General features: G+C 38.7%; 2 protein-coding genes and 1 non-coding gene across 4 annotated transcripts; 2 read left to right on the top strand and 1 right to left on the bottom strand.

Annotated features, from left to right (window-relative positions):
• The first annotated feature begins 3,343 nt into the window (after positions 1–3,343).
• Positions 3,344–6,813, top strand: LOC105058323 (probable galacturonosyltransferase 9). The gene is made up of 2 exons (XM_010941204.4): positions 3,344–4,801; positions 6,362–6,813. Exons 1-2 carry the CDS (start codon positions 3,470–3,472, stop codon positions 6,638–6,640), a joined length of 1,611 nt encoding a protein of 536 aa, XP_010939506.2. The 5' UTR covers positions 3,344–3,469; the 3' UTR covers positions 6,641–6,813.
• A 1,099-nt stretch (positions 6,814–7,912) lies between these two features.
• TRNAK-CUU (transfer RNA lysine (anticodon CUU)) lies at positions 7,913–7,985 on the bottom strand. The gene has a single exon. It is a non-coding gene; the product is annotated as a tRNA-Lys (tRNA).
• A 3,657-nt stretch (positions 7,986–11,642) lies between these two features.
• LOC105058325 (NAP1-related protein 2) lies at positions 11,643–20,352 on the top strand. 2 transcript variants are annotated; one of them, XM_073249268.1, is made up of 10 exons: positions 11,643–11,947; positions 15,140–15,262; positions 15,386–15,436; positions 15,648–15,719; positions 16,350–16,463; positions 16,537–16,598; positions 17,145–17,205; positions 17,485–17,541; positions 17,667–17,711; positions 19,937–20,352. In XM_073249268.1, the coding sequence occupies exons 1-10, from the start codon at positions 11,819–11,821 to the stop codon at positions 20,000–20,002; spliced, it is 780 nt and encodes a 259-aa protein (XP_073105369.1). In that variant the 5' UTR covers positions 11,643–11,818; the 3' UTR covers positions 20,003–20,352. The 2 variants fall into 2 exon arrangements, with proteins under 2 accessions (XP_073105369.1, XP_073105368.1); XM_073249267.1 differs by having other exon boundaries at positions 19,934–20,352.
• Positions 20,353–22,000: the final 1,648 nt, after the last annotated feature.

The following is a 22,000-nucleotide window of genomic DNA, read 5'->3' as shown; positions in this document are numbered from 1 at the left end:
CAAAAATTTCTTGATTCAATCAAAACCACTACTTACATCCAAGATCTACAAAACCGATACCAAGAACTGTATCAGTACGTCATTGGTTTGATATGGTATAGTTAGGTACAGTAAGGTATATACCCCATATGGAGATAGGCTTCCAACACTTGTTTCTAGCTCTCAGCCAAGGTACCATCTGAATTTGGATGGAACAGATCGGTACCATGTGGTAGAAGGTGGTTTTACTTGTTCGACCGATACTGATACAATTGGCTCATATACCAAATCAAACCACAATATTGTTCTAGTACATTACCCCGCATGAAGATAGGCTTCCAACACTTGTTTTCTCAATCCCAGCAAAGATGCCATGCAAAATTGGCCAGCACCGGTGGGTATTGGGTGGTACAAGATGGTTCCACTCGGTTCAGACTGATATGGATCAATTCAGCTCATGAAATGAACTGAACCTCAATCACCTTACCAATATGGTATGGTAAGGTCGGTATCGGGCAGTACAGAAAGGTACAATAGACATTGCTTACATTTTTAACTTCACTCACCTGACAAAAAGCTTTGTAATTGTACTCCCTATAGTTTCTCTCATTTCATTTGTTATAAAGGAACATTCCTACCCAACCATATTCTTGATTCATATCTGCAAATATGAAAACTACCTAAAATCTGACTTAGTAGTTATGTGGGTCTAGGTGCCATTGACTAAGAGAACTAGCATCATGCGTGAGATGTTGCAAAACTTGTCCACCTAATTTAGCCTTCTTTTCAAGGTTATGTTCTTTTTCCTTTTCAGAATGTTTCTTTCAAACCGCACATCCATTTGAATCCTTAACATAAATTCCATATCCAATGAAGAAATGGTAAACCAACTTCTTCTAATAGTTTTTTCTGGACGCATCATTGGGTTGTTATCTCTATGGCAGAACCTTTGGCTCAGTGTTGTAGCATTCTTACTGTGTACTCCCAAAGAAAAAATTAGTCCTATGATTGTCATAATAAAATTGAGATGTCGATTTCTTCCAAGGCAACACCTCAAAAGGAGAAGAAAAAAATCGGGGACTGCTTGTAAGGATCCACAGACTGATCTCCCGGTCATCATTTATGAAAGATTTCTGTCAATCTTCGTAGCCATGCATACATTACAACTTTTATCACCTTTATCCCTCGACACAAGACCATATTTTTGCACTGCTTAATGCTCCATTTCTTTCCCTCCTAATTTTCCCCATATCATTTGTCTCGCCTCAACATCCTCATCTCCACCATGCTCATATATCATGCATATATTATTCTATATAGTGCTCCAACCACAGAAATGATTCCCCACTTACCCAACTAAAAGGCATCTATCTTGCAATAGATTGAAACCTTGATTCAAATAAATCTAGTAAAAATACTTCATTATCAGGAAATAATGGTGCTCGTAACCAAAAAAAATCCTGAGCGACGGCTTTAGATACCTTAAAAAAAAAAAAACCGTGCAAAAAATAATATAAGTACTTCGAAATCCAGGTGAGACGCATGATCTGGAACACAACAGATACTTCAATACCTCTCAAAAGATCCAGTCAAGATTAGAAATTTCACATAACGAGAGATCATAAGAATGTATTTTATAATACTTACCGACCAACCTATTCGATTAATAAAAAAAAAAAAACACTTCGATTTTTTTGTTATTAGAAAGAATCTAAAAGATCGGATCAAAATGACCTCCAGAAGAAAACCTTCGATTTCGACGCGAAGCGGATCAACAAGACAACTTTCGACTAATGCGATAGCCTGGTGAGTGGATCGATCGAAGCGAGAGGAGAAGAGCTTCGGTGATGCGGGATTCCTCCTCTTTCTCCTCCGTGGGAATTTCCACCCACCGGGCTTTGAGTAAGTGGAGGCGTATTTTGCGAGGCAGTGGAGAAAAGCGAGCGCTTTCTGGATCCTTTTAGTCCTCCGCGGAAAACGCTACCGCCTCCAACGTGTATGCTCGTTGATGTGCTCTTGGACCGTCCTCCGAAATGGCCCAAACCCAAGCCTGGTTCGCACCGGGTTTTCGGCCTAGGAAGAAATGGGCTAACCTTTATCTTACCGCCTGGACGGAGACTCCTTAATGCAAAGAGAAATTTTTTGTACACTGCCTGTAGTGCAAAAAATTTTACATAGAATGTACCGCTTCTTTTAATTAGACTATATAATTATTATTTTTTGATATAAATTTAATATTTATAAATTAATATTTTTATTTAAAAATTTTATATGACAAAAATATCTTCATGACTTACTGATATCTTGTATGACTTTCTGTTATTTGACTTTCTATAAATATATATAACTTCTATCATATGATTTCGTATGAATATATATATGATTTTCTGTTATATAATTTTTTATGAATATATATAACTTTCTGTGAACATATATAATTTTTTATGATTTCCTATGAACATAGATTTTCTGTCAATATGTATGATTTTCTGTCAATATATATGACTTTCTGTCAATATATATATAATTTTTGTGAATATATATAATTTTTTATAAATATATATTACTTCCTGTAAGTCATATATATATATATATATATATATATATATATATATATTATATATATATATATATATATTATATTATATATATTCACAGAAAATTATATATATTCACATAAAGTCATACATATGCTTAAAAAGTCAGAAAGTCATAAAAGATATCAGGAAGTCATAAAGGACCTTCTGTCGTAATTTTGGATAGAAATATTTTCATCATATAAAATTTTTAAATAAAATATCAATCTACATATATTAAATGTATGTTGAAAAGTAATGGTTATATGATTCCGTGGAAAGAAGCAGTGCATTTCAAGTTAGATGGGAGGAAGGTCGATGTGCGTCCATGGTAATACCTTTGGATAGCATTTGACGTAGAAATTCTAAATCAGTTATGTTAGTAAATGTCACGTTCCACTTTCCGCATCTCATCAGTCTAAAGACAAGATGAAGTGCCAGTGGGGTAGGTTAGCATCCAGATTAAGCGCCAATGAGGTAGGTTAGCATCCACTTACCCGGCTCGCTCCGCGAACCATCAGGTGCTGCGCGATCGCGGCTCAGCGGCAAATGCGCTTGTTTTGTCGTCGCCACCCCTCACATGATCATAGAGTACGAAAAAGTAAGCAGACAGTTGCACAAAAAGAAAACCGAAAAAGCAAGCAAAATGCACGGTATCATCATTATATAAATCGGAGGGACGGTTCAGATCTAGCCCAACCGTCGGCAACGCATAACGAACGGTCCACGTCACTCTGGACACCATTAAATCACTCTCCCTCGCCCGCCTCCTCCACTGTTCAGTCTTCCCACTCCCTGATCTCAGTGAAGCACTGTCACGGATAGAGAAGCTGGTCGGCATTTATTAATTACTTTTTTTATTATTAGATATTAGAGTCGATCGCGTGCAAAGGCCGGCATACGAGTGAGAGGCGATGGCGGGAGGCCGGCCTGGCCGTCCGGCGACGGGCATCCGTGTGGTGTTCAGCTACCGGGTGTTCGTGTCGGCGATGCTCACCCTCCTCTTCCTGGCGGCCCTCTCGGTGCTGCTTTCCGCCAACCCCTCGTCCTCCGCCGCCACCTCCGCCTCCTCGGACTCCACCGTTGCCGGCGATCCCTCCGCCGCAGGCGCCTACCTCCGCCCCTACCTCAGCCGCACATTCCTCTCCGTCAAGTCCGACCCCCTCCGCATCCGCCTCGACCTCCTTCTCCGCCAAGCCGCCGACCACTCCGCCCTCATCCACACCTACGCCGCCTACGCCCGCCGCCTCAAGCTCGACAACTCCCGCCAGCTCCGCGTCTTTGAGGGCCTCGCCGCCTCCCTCTCCTCCCTCGCCGCCCGCCTCAATTCCGGCCTCCCCTCCGATGAGGACTCCCTCCGCCCCCTCGAGAAGGAGGCCAAGGACCGGATCAAGCTCGCCCGCGCCCTCATCTCCGAATCCAAGGAGTCCTTCGACACGCAGCTCAAGGTCCAGAAGCTCCGCGACACCATCTTCGCCGTCCACGAGCAGCTCCACCGCGCCAAGAAGCTTGGCGCCCTCACCAACAGCATCGCCGCTGGATCCACCCCCAAGAGCCTCCACTGCCTCGCCATGCGCCTCATGGAGGACCGCATCGCCCACCCGGACTCCTACCGCCGGCCCGGCCCCGAACCACCGGAGCTCGCCGACCCAGGCCTCTACCACTACGTCCTCATCTCCGACAACGTCATCGCCGTCTCCACCGTCGTGAACTCCGCCATCCGGAACGCAGCCGAGCCCTGGAAGCATGTCTTCCACATCGTGACCGACCCCATGTACCTCGACGCGATGCAGGTCTGGTTCACCCTTCGCCCGCCCGCAAGCGGCGCCCGGGTGGAGGTCAAGTCGGCGGCGGACTTCGGGTTCTTGAATTCCTCCTACTCGCCGGTGATGCGGCAGATTGAAGGCGCGCGGCGGGATTTGGCGCTGCTGGACAACCTGAGGTTCTACTTGCCGGAGATGTACCCGAGGCTGCGGCGGGTGGTGTTCTTGGAGGACGACGTGGTGGTGCAGAAGGATCTGGCGGGGCTGTGGAGGGTGGATTTGGACGGGAAGGTGAACGGGGCGGTGGAGATGTGCTTTGGGGGCTTCAGGAGGTACGGTAGGTACATGAACTTCTCCCATCCTGTGGTCCAGGAGCGGTTCAGCCCAAGGGCTTGCGCATGGGCCTACGGGGTGAATGTCTTTGATCTCGACGCATGGCGGAGGGAGAGGTGCACTGAGCAATTCCACGAGTACCAGGATTTGGTGAGCACTTTCAAGTTTCTTCTTCTTAATTTTGTTTTGCTAATGTTTTCTAGGTTCTTTCTTACTTAATGGATGGATGGATGAATGAATCATCTTATTTGCCTAGTTTTCAAATATTTTAACATAAAATCTTGTTGCCATAATTGGAACATATATTATGTTTTGCTGGAGCAACCCTTTGCTGTATGATTTCACTCCCCAGTTCTTGATATGTAACTAGCAAAGATTATCTTGTTTGAGTGCATGAAAGATGTACTGTTATCTTATATGTTGTCAAAGATTAGTGATTGATTTGCTATCAAATGCTAAATTATTGGAACGATTATCAGTGATATACCATATACTTCTGTACTCTGATTTAGTATGTCTTTCTGCTCTAGAATTATAACTTTGACTTACTTTTTTTCCTGTTCATGCATCACTCGGCAAGACATATTTTGCCCATTTTATTCAAGTATCTTTAAATATTTTTTTGTTTGCTTTGGAATTTTCACGCCTAACTGTGAAAATAGTGGTGACAGTTGGCTTATATAATTTATGTAACCTTATTTACTTATTTTAATTTTCACATAATAACTTACTTTCTACACATTGTAGAGCATGGTTAAAAGTTTTCTGTTGAATAATTGTTGTTATTTTCTCGCATGAAGGATGATAGATGTATGCAAGTCTCCACTCTGCAATGAGTGCAATCTGAGGATCTTTTCCAATCAGCAAACTGTACACATTCCTGATTGCAGTTTTGAATCAAACAAATCTCACCCTTGCTCATAAGTTTAGGAATTTTACCCAGAAGTGGGCACCTTTAAAAAATCTGAGTTCTTAGAGAGTCCTTGACACATCTTTCATCCAGTTTGAAATCAGCCGAACTTGTGGATGTGAACATTAAATGCAGCTTAACTTTCTTCATTTGAGAGATTCATACAGCCCCCTCCTCCCACCACCATCCTTCCAGCCATTGAGATGAGAATATTTTATAAATTGTTAAGATATATGCTCTCCCCTTTGCCACTGCACTATCATTCCAACTTCTATCAATTTCAACATTATAAAAAACTGATCTTTGGAATAGTGAAACATTGTATTTCGAATTTTGTCCAATCAGCCATGGTTGTATGGTATTCTTGCTCCACTATTGGTCTCCATATGTATATCAAACATGCTACATCATTAATTTCACTAAATGGCATATTTATGTGTTCCAAATAAGTTTCAAACCAGTTACATTTACTAATGCACACCTGCTCTCACTTCTTGGTGGCGACAAAACCTTAACAATCCCCGTACTGCTGGAAGAAACTGTCGCATGTTTGTCTAATTGTTTTTGAGTTTTTATTATTCTCATGGTTCTGATCATATGTACCAAAATATTCATGATATATTTTGGTTGAAAGTTTTCTTTGAATTATTTTATGTCTTCCTTTTGCCTTTGGTTTTAATCATCTTTTTATGTCACCAGACTTGCATTTGACATGTTTCATCTGATCATCGAGTTTAGGATATGCCGATAAAAGAAATTAGATTTACATGGTGTCTGAACTAATGCTGTTATGTTTACAGAATGAAGATGGAATGCTCTGGAACCCAGGGACCGTGCTTCCAGCAGGATTGATGACGTTTTACACAACCACTAAACCATTAGACAAATCATGGCATGTGATGGGACTTGGTTACAATCCAAGTATTAGTCCAGAGAAAATCCTCAATGCTGCAGTCATACACTTCAATGGGAACATGAAGCCATGGCTCGATGTTGCCTTGAACCAATACAAGCATCTATGGACCAAGTATGTAGATACTGAAATGCAATTCCTCCCGCTCTGCAACTTTGGCCTCTAATTTGGAACACGAGAACTTAATCCACTTAAGGTTACCTACTAGAAATCTCTTCTTAGAGCCAGTAGAGTGTGCCAGGCAAAAGTGCCTATGCATAATCGCCTTTCTCTTTTCTAGTTTTATGGAAATTTGTTGTGACAGAAACCTTCGCCAATATCCCATTTTGTTACTAGTTCTACCCTTTTCTTTTTAAATGTGTTTTTTATAATCTAGTAGTTGATGTTTCTTGTGCAGCTCAAACATACGAAGGTATTAAGTGAGTGTACTTGGTAGTATTTTTTGGGCAGCATCGGAAATATGCTGCAGTAAGTGATGTTTTGGGATCAGATCTATCATGTGTTCATCCTTTCTATATCTTAGTATCATTGAAACTTGTTGGAACCTGACCCATGACGGCAACAGAACCAACTCTAGAAAGTAAATATTAGCAAGAATTTGTCTCTAACCTATAATGTGAGGATAGACATGGATTTCATAGAGATATATGTGTCTTCTATTGAATCTAGGGTGCAATACGAGATATAGGCACAGGTAAACCCTACGTACCATAATAATTTGGTGTGATGGCTTGGGCAAGCATCCTATACCTTGTTATCATTATTAGGCTATGTTGTATATCTGCAGTATTTTTTGGTGGTCTCAATATGTGGGATTCGCGTTACAGCATGGTATCGTCACAAGATTTGCATGTGTGAACTGTCAAGATTTTGTAGCTCATCATGCCTAATTGAGAGACAACCATCCCTTGCCAGTGGGCTAACCGTGAAGAAGATTAAATAATAAATAAATGACATAAAAACAAAAATTAAAACAAAATACAGGTATCTGTGCGTGACCGGTACAAATACTCTTCCAGAAATTGTATCATAAGATTCATCGTGGGACAGATCATCAATATTTAATTGGCTAGCAAAATGATTTAAAGGATCATCATTAACCACTAATTCTTGTTAGGAGCTTCTGTTTGCTCTAACTTCTGTCGGTAATTCTTTTTCTTCAATATGTAGTGGATTTTTTTTTTTTTTTATTGATTCAAGTATGTAGTTGATCATTAGCTAAACTCTTTTCCCCTTGCACATTGTCTGCATGAAATAATGTCAACATAGTGGCTTTTGGATTATTAGATTGCATATATTATCCACGTTTTGAAACAGCGATGTATCTTACCAAAAAAAAAAACAGGGATATAAAATTGTTCGATGAAATTTTGTTTAAAATATTCATAAAATTAATTAGAAAATTAAAATTATTCGTGAAACTAGTTAGGAAAAAAATCGCCCACCGTGGGGCTCGAACCCACGACCACAAGGTTAAGAGCCTTGCGCTCTACCGGCTGAGCTAGACGGGCATTTCTTCCATGGATTGAAACCAATCTAAAATATCTGAAAACTGATGATCTGCTTGGGAAATAGAATAGTTACTAAAATTGTCGACCATGTAAGTTCTAAAGTTGTCAGATTTCCGGGTAATGTTATGCTTGCCAGGGATGTCTTTGACACCATTCCCAATTACTCGCACCTGACTAGAGAATTCGTGACTTCACTGTAGACCAGGTAGCTAGGATTGCTCCTAAGTTCATCTAGGAAACAAATGATGCCTGGAGCAGGATAATCCCTCTTAGGTTTTTCTTTTCCCCTGTTATTGGAAAAGAAAAGAAGGTCGGTACTTGATTCCCAAGGAATGAAACCACGAGTATCATCTCATGGTGTTGGCATGATTTTCTTAAACATATTTGCTTCTCCCAAGTGACACTTGCAGAACTAATATGTGGCAAGATTGCCAACCTACATGGAAGCTCAGCATCACCTGAGGTTCCAAACTTTGCTATTGAATATGATTTGCCACAAACTGACTCAAATTTGGATCAATCCTATACACCTACCGTCCCACCTTACATGCTTTTGCTGTAATGTAATGTGGCCATCGATAACCGATCGGATAATTGTTCGAATTCCAGAGCCACACAGGCTTCACAGGCATTTGTAATTAAGGCTTGCATTGGGCTACATTAAGCTGTAACATGTAAATAATAAGTGTTGCAAAAAGACCGGAATGAAAATATCTGCTCAAGGGGCAAACAGTTCTGAAGCTCGAACTATTTTGAAGAATTTGGGGCGTGTCCCAAAATCAAAGCATATGATACATATTTGCCCCATTCCCAATAAATGAAGGCACGGACGATTAGGGAAGTGTTATTACCAGCCAAAACCATAAGTTACATCTATCTATATATGTATGCACCCATATATTAATGGAATAGGATAGAGAAAGCTCCTTCTCTCTCCAAAATTTAGAAAAAGCTTCAAGAAAATTGGAAAAAAAAACAAAACAAAAACAACCATGCTATCTCGTGGGAGGCCATTAATACGTTACTCGATGGCACAATTTTAAAAATGCACTCATGGGGACTAGTTTGGACGGATAGGCAATTGGAAACATAGAGACTAGTCAAGCTAATGGAGAGATGTACGCTTGATGTCGAGATGGAGCTCAAGGTGGAGAACTTGGAACAAAAAATTAAAGAATTGATGGATCATGGAATGTTGGCCTAGATGGGTCATCACTTATATTCATATGAATGTATTGGATTGGTTAGATGATGTGTTACATCTATTAGAAACAATTGCGTGGCCTTTGTGTGTAGTGGGCCTTTTACATATTGCCAAAGTAGATCAAAACAAGTTTAAAGAGAAATGAGTAAACATGGAGACTTATATGTCCTTTTTGTATATTATTTTATTAGAATTTTATTAGATAATAGAAGTTGAAGAAGAAGCCATTGATGCCATTTGTGATTTCTTGAATTGACATACCTGCAACAACAATAAACTAAATATTCCTGATGGAGAGGATTTTACAAGCTCTCGAATGAATTGGAAACCAAATCTATAGGATTGCCATTTTATAACGTGTCTCATCATCAGAGATAGTATATAATTGAGGTCATCTATAATAATTATGAAGAGTTTAAATTTATCACATAATCATCAAATATATTCTTATCACTTTATCGAAAGCTTAACTTTAGTCAGTTCAAATTGAACTAAACCAATTAAAACAAATTTCAATGCGTATTAGTATGGGCCACAATGGATAGAGCTTAATCGGATAAATTTCAATATTTTTATGCATGTGTCCTGCTTCTTCTTGGACGATCAACAATTGTAAAATCATGATCTATCTCTTAATATATTTTTGTTTAGTTTGCAAAGTCTGACTGTGTCCCAAAACATGCTGACTATGCCATCTTTCGCAACTTTGTAATTCTTTCAGCTCCATATAATTATTGCCAACATATGAAGAAAATATAAACTTAAAATCGCATCCTTCACATCAGAATGGTCTGGGAAGAGATTCCCCAAAAAGGTAAAGTTCGTTTGATGTTGCCAAATCCACTCTAAACCAAAGCTCCTTGTAATGGGTCCAAGTGCTTTAATTTGAAGCCAACTTTAGATACTATTTACGAATCTCATGCTAATACAAAGAACCCAGGCATGGAATGAATCTGTTCCCTTCATAAAAAGCATGGGACCACAATACACCATAGGCATTCACATCCAACTCAAATGAGAAAGTGGAGAAAAGCATCCAGCTAGTAAGGTTCGATTTCTTAAGGAAAAAAAGGGTATAAATGTATTAACTGATCCATCAAACTTGCAATATCATGCGCTACCAGGGTAGAAAATTCTCTACCCAAGATGAGAAGGATTTGCAAAGCAAAGAAAATGGATGTGATTTTACAAGGAATAAGATTAGTTGGACAAGATGTTATCCAAGAAAGAAAAATTATAAGATGAAACTGAGTTATTGATCTAAGTTTTAAATTATTTTTCTTCTTTTACAGTATGCTGCGGCTCTACCACAAGATTTGTGTTTGCCTACTTCTCATCTTATGTGAATCATATCACTTAATAAGAGTTAGGAGGTTATGGTAAAGACATTTAGTTGTTAAAAAGAAAGATTAGTAAGTGGGAATGTGTCCATGATGGAAATGTTCCTAAGAAATACAACAACATGGTAACATGCATCCTTTTTCTTTCTTCCTTTTTTAATTCATGTAAATTTGATGCCGAACTAGGTATATATGACACATGCTTGCATGAATATTATTGAAAACAACAACAAGAATGTATATATCTAAATTCACTGTAAAATATCCCGAAAATATAAAACAATCTTGAAAATATAAATAAGAATTTGTATAGAATAAAAGGTACTGCCTTTATCAACTAATATAAATTTCTTTAACAAGATTAGAGGTTGACAAGAAGATCGCCATCAATCAACCAACCCCTCTTTATGCTCTCACTTTCAAGCAATAATTAAAATGCTTTTCCTTTCTTTTTTTTCTCATGCATTCGCATTATAACTTTATGTTGTACATTTGTACTATATATATATATATATATAAGCTGTTCATAGCATAACTAGGCCAAGCCTAGCTGATGCAAGCAACGAACGTCTCGTTGGGCTTTGTATGGTTGGGCTTTGGTCCAGGACTTCAACACGTGAAGACTGGCCCAGGAGACAACGTATCAGCGGACAGATGTCTTTTGGGGCTAACTTCGACGGCAGATCTTGAATCATTGGCTCCAATTCATTTGGATCGGATGGTCCTGACCGTTGCAGTACAAAGTCGCGGTTTATCCACCGGGTCCCCCGACGAGACGGCGATGACATCATTTAAGTCCATCCATCATCGCCGTCCATCACCGTTCATCGTGTAGCAACCACTATAGGCCATCCATCAGACGGTCAGCAGCACTGCTCTGCTTCCTAGGGTTAGGGTTTAAATATCTCCCGCTGGGCGCTGCGAGCTGGGCAACCCGGTGCGCGCTCCCGCTGTCCACCCTTACGATCAGCACCGTAAACGAGGCCCCAAACCCCATCATACGGACGGCCCAGATGAGCAGCATAGAAGAACGCGGCACGCGGTACGCACACCTGCGAGTGACGGGATCTCAACTCATACGAGTTGGTATAAATTGCGAAATGTCCGCTGCTGCGAAGTCCCTCGTCGGTTTTCCTTCTCCGGTGGCCAAAACCCTTGTCGTCTCCACTCCTCTCTTTCGTTCTCTGACTCTCTCTCTCTCTCTCTCTCTCTCTCTCTCTCTCTCTCCCTCCCCCCCTTCCTCTCCCCTGAGGATAGTGTTAGGGCTTCGGGCATCGAAGGGGGAAGATATGGTGGCGGACAAGGGGAAGAAGTCGAAGGTAGCAGAGAGAGGGGAGGAGCAGGATTCCGATCACGTTGACGGAGAGCTCGTGCTGTCCATCGAGAAGCTTCAGGAGCTTCAAGACGAGCTCGAGAAGGTAACGCTTCTTCCGATTTCTTGTTTTCTTCCTTTCTTTTGTGATATTTTTTGCTTATTCTTTTCGTAATGAATGATGGTTTCACTCTGGAGTCAGTGCTTCAGTGCGTTTGTTATTTCGTCTCCTTTAATTTAAGAAAGTTCACTTCTCAGATGTGTATATAAGAGAATCGTTTTTTAGAATCCTTGATGGTCTCTCCTCTGCTAATTGATTCTTAGGTGATCAATGACCATTGGCTTCTTGTTGTGAGTAACGAATTGACGCCTTTAATTTACCTGCAATAGTAATTTGATATTTGGATGTCTTGAAGTGTTTGATTCTATTTTTCGTGAATTTTATGTTGCTTTATGTCTCTGCAGCAACAAGTGGATGCATTTGTTTTAACTGCTATAAAAATGTAATATTTGGATATCATAAAGTGTCTTTTGGTTCTTTATTTTTTTTGTAAGTGTTATGTTATTGTGCATCTTTTTTTGAATGTATCGAATTTTATGATGTTTAGCTGACTGTGCACTCATTCTTCTGTGGAAAGTACAGTAGCTAGCGAGAATTTTAGGTTTTTGGGTCAAAGCTCCTTTTTTTATCAAGATCTCTTGGTGGCTTGTTGAATTTTGATTATTTTGGTTGGAGTCAGTATGTCTGCGTATCTGTTATTCTGTTCTTCTATTGATAGGTTGCCTCCCAGCAACATATAAGAATTTGTTAGAAACAAATGAATTTTTATGAGGCATAACAATCAACACATTTATATTGGTTTCAATAAGAGCATTATATTTGGATGAAGTGGACTGTGGTCCTACTATTGTTGAATTTTATGTCAATTTCTATTTTTGCAGGGTAAGGAATTTTATGATGTTTAAATGGATGAGGGTCTATAGATTTATGAATGCAAGATAGCTTATAATGCCACTAGATATCATGTCAATGCATTGTTGTTGATGGGAAAGTGTCGGTGGTCAGTCAAATCATTATTCTTATTATTTTGTTGGATAGCGGTATAAGGAATTTCAACAATTATTATTTATAATAACATGGAAGGATTAATTGTTTCAGGAAGAAAGTGTAACTTATAATACCATTATTATGGAAATAAATTCCTGAATGCTAATACTAGATACGCTGTGCCAGTTCTTGTTGAGGATCAGTTTTTTCATAAGTTGCAATTTTGCAGTTGCTTATCATGTTAGAGCTGGGATAGTAATTGGGCAATCCGTATATGCAATTCTTAGAGTTCAAGACCATCATTTCAAGATCTGATAAATTTACGAAATTTAGGTTGAATGTTGGGACCAAAGAGGAAAGCATGAGTGTTGTAGTCGTGATCAATCCAAACAGAGAAAGTTTTACAGCAAGTGGGATGAATGAGTTTCAGGTTAAAAAAAGGATTCGTCTAACTGGGGAAGGTGTAAATGTTGAAGATTTGTAGGTTTAGGTGAGTTGGAGGGTACTAAGCCTTAAATAGTGGTTGGTTTTTTTTGGAGAATACGAAGAAGGATGTAGAAGGGATTTGATATGCAGTAGGAATATTAGAATAGTTATGAGTTGGGATGGAGGGCTATTAGGTTAGGCATATGGAGGGACATTGTCATAGTTGAGGTGCTATTATTGGGGTGGAAGGATCTAAGATGTAAGCTATCATCCCCAAAGTCCTTAAGATGCAAAGAATTTGTAGTAAGTAGCTTAAACAGATATCCTCTTTTCCCTTTTCTTTCAAGGAAAAAGGGAGGACTAGCTGCCTAGCTCACCCACCTTGGACGTGTTTCTAAGTAATAAGATGCAAGTTTCGACCTTTTTTGGACATATACTTATTTTTAAGAATTAAAGGAATGTATAAGGGTTCCATAGAACATTTGAAGTTTTGTAAGGCCTTGCTAAAATGCTCCTTAAATTTTAGAAATTAAGTCCTAATGACTTCAGAAGTTCCTCATCCTAATATATACCTAAAGTACAAGCTGTACACATTAGTCTTACTCAAGATAGAACATTAAGACCAACATTAATAATTATGTAATGACAAGATCCCATATTATTGGGAAGAATATTAAAATTAAACTTCCTGGCCTTTGTCGTTTCTTTGTTTCTGTGCTTAATCCAAGCCATGTGGTATTTCTGATACTTGATACACTCTATTGCATTCTTTGCAGCTAAATATTAATTCCAATCAACATGCATTGTTTCATGCGATCTGAGCCCCCTTTCATCAACTCCTCTGGATGCCTAGGTGTATGTATGTGCAAGAATTATAGGTTTTGCAATGTCTTGAACGAAAGCAACATTGTGTATTATTGTGATTTTATAGTAATCATAAAAATAACCAAGCAGTTGAACTCTTAGTGATTGTTATTGTAAGTATATGGTCATCTAAGAATTATAATGGACTGAATGGCTTTTCAAATGTTTAAGCAGACTGAGCTGGTCGTGATGTGTGGGTAACTGGCAATTCCATTTTTTAGCACCATGTAGCTATTTAGGTTGTTGCATAAGCTTTTAGATGGTTGTTTTGATAACCTTGATCTTGAGCAATCCACCTCTACCCATGCTTGTTAACACCTCATGTGAGCCAAAGTAATTTAGAAGCCCAAACATATACGTTTGCATGGCCTTGCTTGATGACAGTTAGATACATCATTTATGCATCTCTCGCAGGCTAGTTTTTCAAATATAATTTAAGCTCAAAGTCCTATGCAGCATTTTTTTTTTTTTAAATATTCTTATTGTATATTAACAATGCAGTTGAACAATCAATACCTCAATGCCACTGTTAAGTTTCCCCACCATTGAAATCCTTTAAAGAGAAGGAAACCAAATTTCAAGCATTGGCTCTCTAATGTAGCAAGTGGAGGATCCTTCTTGTGAATTATAAATGCTGGAGCACATGTATAAACTTTGATGAAATTGCATGTGCTGATAGTCAAGCATCCCATTCTATTCTTGTAGATTTCTACTGTTTATTTTACTGGACATACATTCACCGAACATATATTTACTATGCTGTTAGTTGTGGTAAGTAAGAAGTGTTAGCTGCATAAAGGGTTGAATTGCTCATTGGTTTTGTTGCTTGAGTGTGCTGCTATTCTCATGGAACCTCAATGGATTTGGCTCACTTGTTCAAGAGTATGGCAAGTTTTACTGCCTGAAGCTGTATGCCTCATGCCTATATCTGTGATATGCTAATCTCATTTATGTTTGTAGATTAATGAGGAAGCCAGTGATAAAGTTTTGGAGGTGGAACAGAAATATAATGAGGTTCGCAGACCTGTCTACATTAGACGGAATGAGATCATCCAATCCATTCCAGATTTTTGGTTAACTGCGGTTTGTAATCTATCTCTTTTTAGCAACTTTATAATTAAGCTACAACCTCTTTTATGGAACATTCTCATCTAATATTTCTTTCTTTCTTTTTTGTATTTTTGTGTGAAATGCTCAACTCTTTAGTTCCTGAGTCATCCTGCTCTTAGCGATCTTCTTACTGAGGAAGACCAAAAGGTATGTATGCTGTTATTATCATGACATGCTATGATCAAACTAGATGTGGTCGAAGTTGTTATTGCATCCAGAATAAATATCTTAACTATATCACCTTGAGATATCATTCTATGACCTATGCTAGGTTCTTGTGGATCTATAAGATCTGGTATTATTTGGGACCCTTGATAGATTTATAGGTGCTTGTGTTAATAAATTTCCTTTGATGCAGATTTTCAAGTACTTGGCTTCGTTGGATGTTGAAGATTGCAAGGATGTGAAGTCAGGCTACTCCATTGTATTTGTGAGTTGTTGCATTTTTTACTAAAAAACCATTTTTTGGTTATGAAATAAGTATCTTGATCAAGGTTTTGCATCCTGACGGGGCCATCCCATCCTATTCTTGTGAAAAAATGGGACCGGAACTCCAAAACCCATCCATGTAGGGAAAGAAGAAAGAGGAAAGAAAAAAATGAAGATGAAAAAAGGAAAAACTGATAGGAAAGAAGAAGAAGAAAAAATGAAAGAAAGAAAGGAAGAGAAAAGAAGGAAATGAAGGAAAGAAGGAAAAAAGGAAAGAGAAAGAAGAAGAAAAAGGAAAAAAAAAGAAAGAAATGAAAGAGAAAGAAGAAGAGAAAGGAAAGAAAAGAATGGATTACAAAAAGAAAAAAAAGGCAAGAAAGGAAGGTAGAAGAAAAAGAAAGAAAAGAAGGAAGAAAAGGAAAAAGGAAGAAAGAAAGGAAAAAAGAAGGGGAGAGAGATGGAGGATATCTACTGGAATGTATGATCGGGACAACTGTTGGGATGGGACCGAACAACGGGGCGTTCCGTTCCATGGAGATATCAAGATATCTCCGTTCTATCGGATTTAAAATCTTGATCTTGATGTTATTTATTTTTTTTAATTAATTGATTTGGTGTTTGTTATATATAGAACTTCTCTCCTAACCCATATTTTGAGGACACAAAGCTTGTGAAGACATATTCCTTCACTGAGGAAGGAACTACTAATATAACCGGTACAACTATCAAGTGGAAGGAGGGAATGGTAAGCGTAATATCTTCTACGATATTCATTGATAATTTTCTGAGTCAGGTATTAATTTTTTTTTTTTTTGTAGGATATTGCCAATGGTAATGGTCACGAGAAGAAGGGAAGCAAGCGACCCCTTACCGAGGAAAGGTTGGCTTTAGTGCCTTGTAATCTTGCTTTATATGCAATAGCGGAACATTTAACTGGTTTTGTCACGTTCAACAAATTATTCTAATTCATGATACTAATTCATGATAATTGTTTTGTCATTGCTCTCAATATTTTGATCGCTCATATTTATGTGCCATATACATATTCTTTCCAAGTATGCCACAATACAGATTCCTCTCTTTTTTTAGCTCTTCTCAGAAACCAGACAGCTCATTTGCCAAGGCCGCCTCTGGTCCTGAACATGCCCCCTCTTTTTTTTCTGTGAATTGCGCTTCATTTCATCCTTAGCGCAAGTTCTGCACCTCTTCTGGTGTAAACGTTCCACTTCTTGTCCCCCCCAAGTTTTACCATGCTTGTATTCCATTATTCTCATCCCTACCACATTCATGGTCTATTTATAGAAAGATACTGAACACAAGTCTAACAGTAATCTTTGTTGATTATGGTTTTGTATCATTATATGTTGCATGATACTTGGATGTCTGACTTGTTTTCTCACTCTTTGCTTTTGTTTTTTTGATGCAGTTTCTTTAGTTGGTTTGGTGAAACTGAACTGAAAAACTTCTCAGATGGAGTAACAGATGAGGTAATAATTCATAGTTACATTGGAAAGGTTGATTATTTTGGAGTTTTGACTATTCGAAATCTGTCAAATCAATTTTTTTTTTACGCTTCTGATGTCGATGAAATTTATATGGTAACTTGTTCTTGATGTTTGTCTTTTTTTTTTTTAATCTTCCTATTTTATGAAGTCTGCTGTCTTTGCAGATTCCTGTTTTCAGTTTTTGAATTAGTTCACACCTCGAGCTTCTTTTCCCATACATTTTCTGTCTGCTTATGTTTTCTCTACAACAAACTGATACAGGTGGCAGAGATAATCAAGGAAGATTTATGGCCCAACCCTTTGAAATATTTTAATAATGCAAGTGTTCTCCCTTCTGTCTGTTACTCCTTTCTTTTGTCAAATATTAATATTTCTTCTCATGGATCATCAGTTCTGAGTTCACCTCAGACTCTTCTGCACTTTTTGATAATCTGATGATGCAGGAGGCTGATGAGGAGGATTTTGATGGAGATGAAGATGATGAAGAGGTAAATGCCTCACTTGTTTGAGTTTTAAACAAAGCTAGCTAGTTTCTGATGTTGCTGCTGCTGTTGACTCAAAGGAGTACCTATTAAAGAATCTTGGCCTCCCATCGCTTGTCTATTTTTAGGGCTCCCAATTTCTTTGTAGTCAAACTATTTGCTTTTCTATTATTTTATGCACTGCATCTGTAATCCTCATTAGTTGTGCTGCTATTTTTCTGTATCAATATGGGTATAAACTATTCATTTTTAGCATCTAAAACAAACACTGTGTGTGAGACTCATATCTACATAAATCATATACCTAAAAGGGAACCTATAAATCATAGTTGCTAATTTTCCACTACAGGTTTTTCTACTCAAGCAGATGCATGTGTTCTTGTCCACTGAAGCTTTATGCCCTCACTCTTGAAATCATCATTATTTTACTTCTTTTTTAATTATGGTGACTTAAAATTAAGATTTCTTTAAAGAGATTGATATAAAAAATTTAGTGTTTTGATATAAAAAATTATTGTTTTGAATTTCCCTTTTCCTGCTGTAAGTGTAATAATTGTATTTTTTACCAGAAAATAATTATTTGTATAGGTTGTATTTTAGAACTAAAAGAACTCTTTGTACCTAAGGTCTGATAATGAATTATATTTCAAATGGACTAGTTTAAATTAGAATGTAAGCTAACAAACAGTTGTTTGTTGCCTGTGGCTATGCTGAGTATGGGTAGGATTCTTGATTTCTCAAACTTCTGCTCTCATTTATTTTTTTTGGTTCCATTTTATATGTTTTGTGCTCTGTCTTTTGCTTAAGATCAGCTCAGATTTTGTGTTCATTCTAAAATTCAATACAAAAAATCAGCCCAAAAGGATGTATGATAATACTGCTCTGGTCTAGCTATAACTAGGAGAAAAAGGTGCCCTGGCGTAGGAGTTTTCTGCCATTGTAGGATTTGAGGATGATCAGATGTGCACAGCCTTGCTCCTATATGTGGAAAGGCTGTTTCTATGTTTTGAACTCTATGACACCCAGGTTACAATGGAGCAACCTTACCGTTGCGCCGACGCCGCTCTTTGTCCTAGTTATAACTAGTCTTGTCCAAAATTGTACAGAAGTTTAGTCTGTACTTGGTGTGTTGACTGATATATATTGATCATACGTTTATCTCACATTTTCAAATTATTTTTCACTTTGAGAAAAATAATATTTACTGCTCCATAGAATTACTTCTGCATATTAATATAATAATTTATGCAACTGATGCAGTCTTATTCTTAGACATGTTAATGTTATTTATTTGTGATTTTGTTTCAATGTTTTTGCACCATTTTTACAGAAATAGTGATCGGCAAGGACTTAAATTGAGTTTCTTGATATCCGTGGAAATTTGACTGAATTACATAATAGGCAACCCAAAGAATTTGCTCCTATGATTTTTAATAATTCTATCCACTTTGAGACTTCTCAGAAGTCTTTATTTGATATATTTGAAATCTCTGGTGTTTTTCTTCCTGAATTTTCTCATGTTCCATTCCTTTGTTCCTAAGCCTTTCATACTGTGCAATCATGATGTTCGATAAGGAATCATGGAGACCTGACAAATAACTATCAAGTAAACTAGAGAGTGACTGTCATGAGATTATTTGTAGACAAGCATAGCATATATTAGATCATGGACATGGGTTTTGCTTGCAACTGGTAAATTGTTAACAGTGGAGAATTTTCTCAAGTGTTGTTGTGTACTGTTTGTTTTGGTGTGGCATTCAAATTTTTTAAACATGAGCATCCAATAAATGAAAAAAGTTAGCTACATAAAATTGTAGACATTACAATTATTAGTTGCCATTTCATTGAGAGTGAAATTTGGATTCTTTTGTATGTTATCCGCATGACTAGTGTTTGATGCAGAGCAGCCTGTGATGTTTTGAGATCACTCAAATCCTGTTATTCTCCATTTTTATTTCCTATTCCTTCATCAGGACTCATATTTCCAGCATATTTATGTGCTTTGTGCACTATTGAAGGAAAAAAACCATTATGCAATTATGGTCCCGGCAATCCGGATCTGGAGAGGGGCAAACTTGGGGATAGACTTAACCTTTGCCGCCTTTTGTTTTTGTACATAGCGGCTGCTCCATGGCTTGAGCGTGTGCCATTTCTGTGTATTATACAATATTGTCTTATTTGCACGCGCTAATAAATCATGCATGACCAATTGTGCTATTTTTTGTCAGAAGGGATCTGAAGATGATGAGGATGGCGACCAAGATGATGATGAAGAGGAGGATGATGATGACAGTTAATCTCTTATAGCTTCTTTCATTTTGGTTTCCACCACTTGGCTGTGGCAAGTGCAAGGCAAAGCTTATGACTATTGAAAGGCTCTCGACTTCAAGTGGGCTGATTTTTACTCATGCTTTAAGCTTTGTGGTTGGCAATTTTTGTACTTGGACTTTCATGAGCCTTAGTTATAGCTGGTGGCTTACCTAAAGCTAGAAGTTTATTTGTTTATGTGGGTATTAAATGTTGACTTGGACTTGAAGCATGCCGGTATCAAGAATCTAGGACTTTGTATGGGCAGCTGCTGCATCATTTTTTTGAACCTGTTTAGTTTTACATCAATTTAATGTGATATCTTTTGTTCGGGCTTTTAGGTGGTTCTTCTTGATATCTGAGTAAATTTTCTTTTCATCTATGTTCTAGGGTCCGATCAGTCTCAACTTTTGGATCTCTCGGCACTCAGCAGCGCTACTTGAGTTGTGCCCATTGTTTTTTTTTTTTTTCCTTCTTTGACTGTGTCGGCCAGGACCACACGTTGGTCGTGTGTTTTACCACCGGCGACAGAGGAGTATTGAAAAAGTTTGTGACCTCTTTCCTTTTTTTTTTTTTTTTTTTGTGTGTGCGCGTGTGTTATGGAGGCAATTTTATTATACAGTAAGTAGAGCACTGTTTACAGACTCCAGCAGCAAGAGCATAGCATAGGATGGTAACGGCCTTCACAGCATGAATGTCAGAATTCCCAAAGGAAATACATGAAATGATCTCTAACATAAAAGGATAAAGAGAGAATTGCTGTTAAGAAAGATTGACAGTTAAACCCATCATCAGAGCTACTGCTGCTAGTAACGTAAGGATCCCAAAGACGATGAACGTATAGCATAATACAAGTCTGAATATAGAAACATTTGACACTGTAACAATAAAGAGGCCACAATAGTTGAACAGACACAGGAAGTAGCACAAGACATAGGCAGTAGAATAATATAATAAACCTAAGATGCTCCCATACCATTAATGCATAGATTGGAACTTGCACCGGAGCAAATGAAGCAGAGAACGTACTAAAATCTCCAGGTTCCTGTTAGTATGATGTAAACATTGTCATTCAATTAGGGTGGCAAAAATTGTCTTAACCCATCAATCCGATCCGTATTCGATCCGTCTTAAATATATTTGAGTTTGAATTAAACTGATTTAGATCATAAATAGATTGATCCATTTAATCTATTTAATAATCGAGTCGGATTTAGATTTCAGATGTTTAATTCATTTAATAAATAGATTGGATCAGATCGGATCAGATTGTAACATAATTCATTTATTTTTTTTTTTAATTTTATCCATCTGCACGTTTGAAAATCGGATCGGTCGCATCCCATCCCGTCAATAACATGCCACGCTGCTCATTTCTCATTTTCGCTATTCCCGTCCCACGCTACCCATTTCCCTTTTCTTTTCTCCTTGCTGGAGACAAAGATCACAGAGGCCAACGTGATGGGGGGCTTCGTGTGGGGTACGGCCGCATGGATACCAAGCCAGCGTAAGGAAGAGGAGGAATCAGTCAAGAGGGCGGTGGAAGAGGAGGTAGCGGCGGAAAAGGGGAAGCGAAGGAGGCGGGGATCTGGAGGGGGAGGTGGCGGTGGAGGAAAGACCAGTCGAGGAGGGTGAGGGAGCGACGGAGACGACCGAGAAGGCAGAGGGATCTAGGGTTAGGGTTTCAATAGCGACGCCGGCGGAAGGGGGAGGGATCTATGGTTAGCACAGCGATCAGGCAGAGCTGGAGGCGGTCGGGCGTCAACAGCGCGGTGGTTGAATGGAGCTGAAGGCAATCGGACATTGACAGCATGGTGGTTGGGCGGAGCTGGAGGCGGTCGGCCATCGACAACACGATGGTCGGACGGAGCTGGAGGCGATCGACCGTCGATAGCACGGTGGTCAGGCGGAGCTGGAGGCAGTCAACAGTGGCGGTTGGATGGAGTGGGAGGAGGGCGGTCGGGTGGAGATCCGGAAGGGCAGGGCCC

Source organism: Elaeis guineensis, chromosome 15 (genome assembly GCF_000442705.2).
Source record: "Elaeis guineensis isolate ETL-2024a chromosome 15, EG11, whole genome shotgun sequence".
In the NCBI taxonomy this organism is placed as follows: domain Eukaryota; kingdom Viridiplantae; phylum Streptophyta; class Magnoliopsida; order Arecales; family Arecaceae; genus Elaeis; species Elaeis guineensis.
The sequence above is the reverse complement of the archived record's forward strand: the minus strand, read 5'-3'. Positions and strand labels throughout refer to the sequence as shown.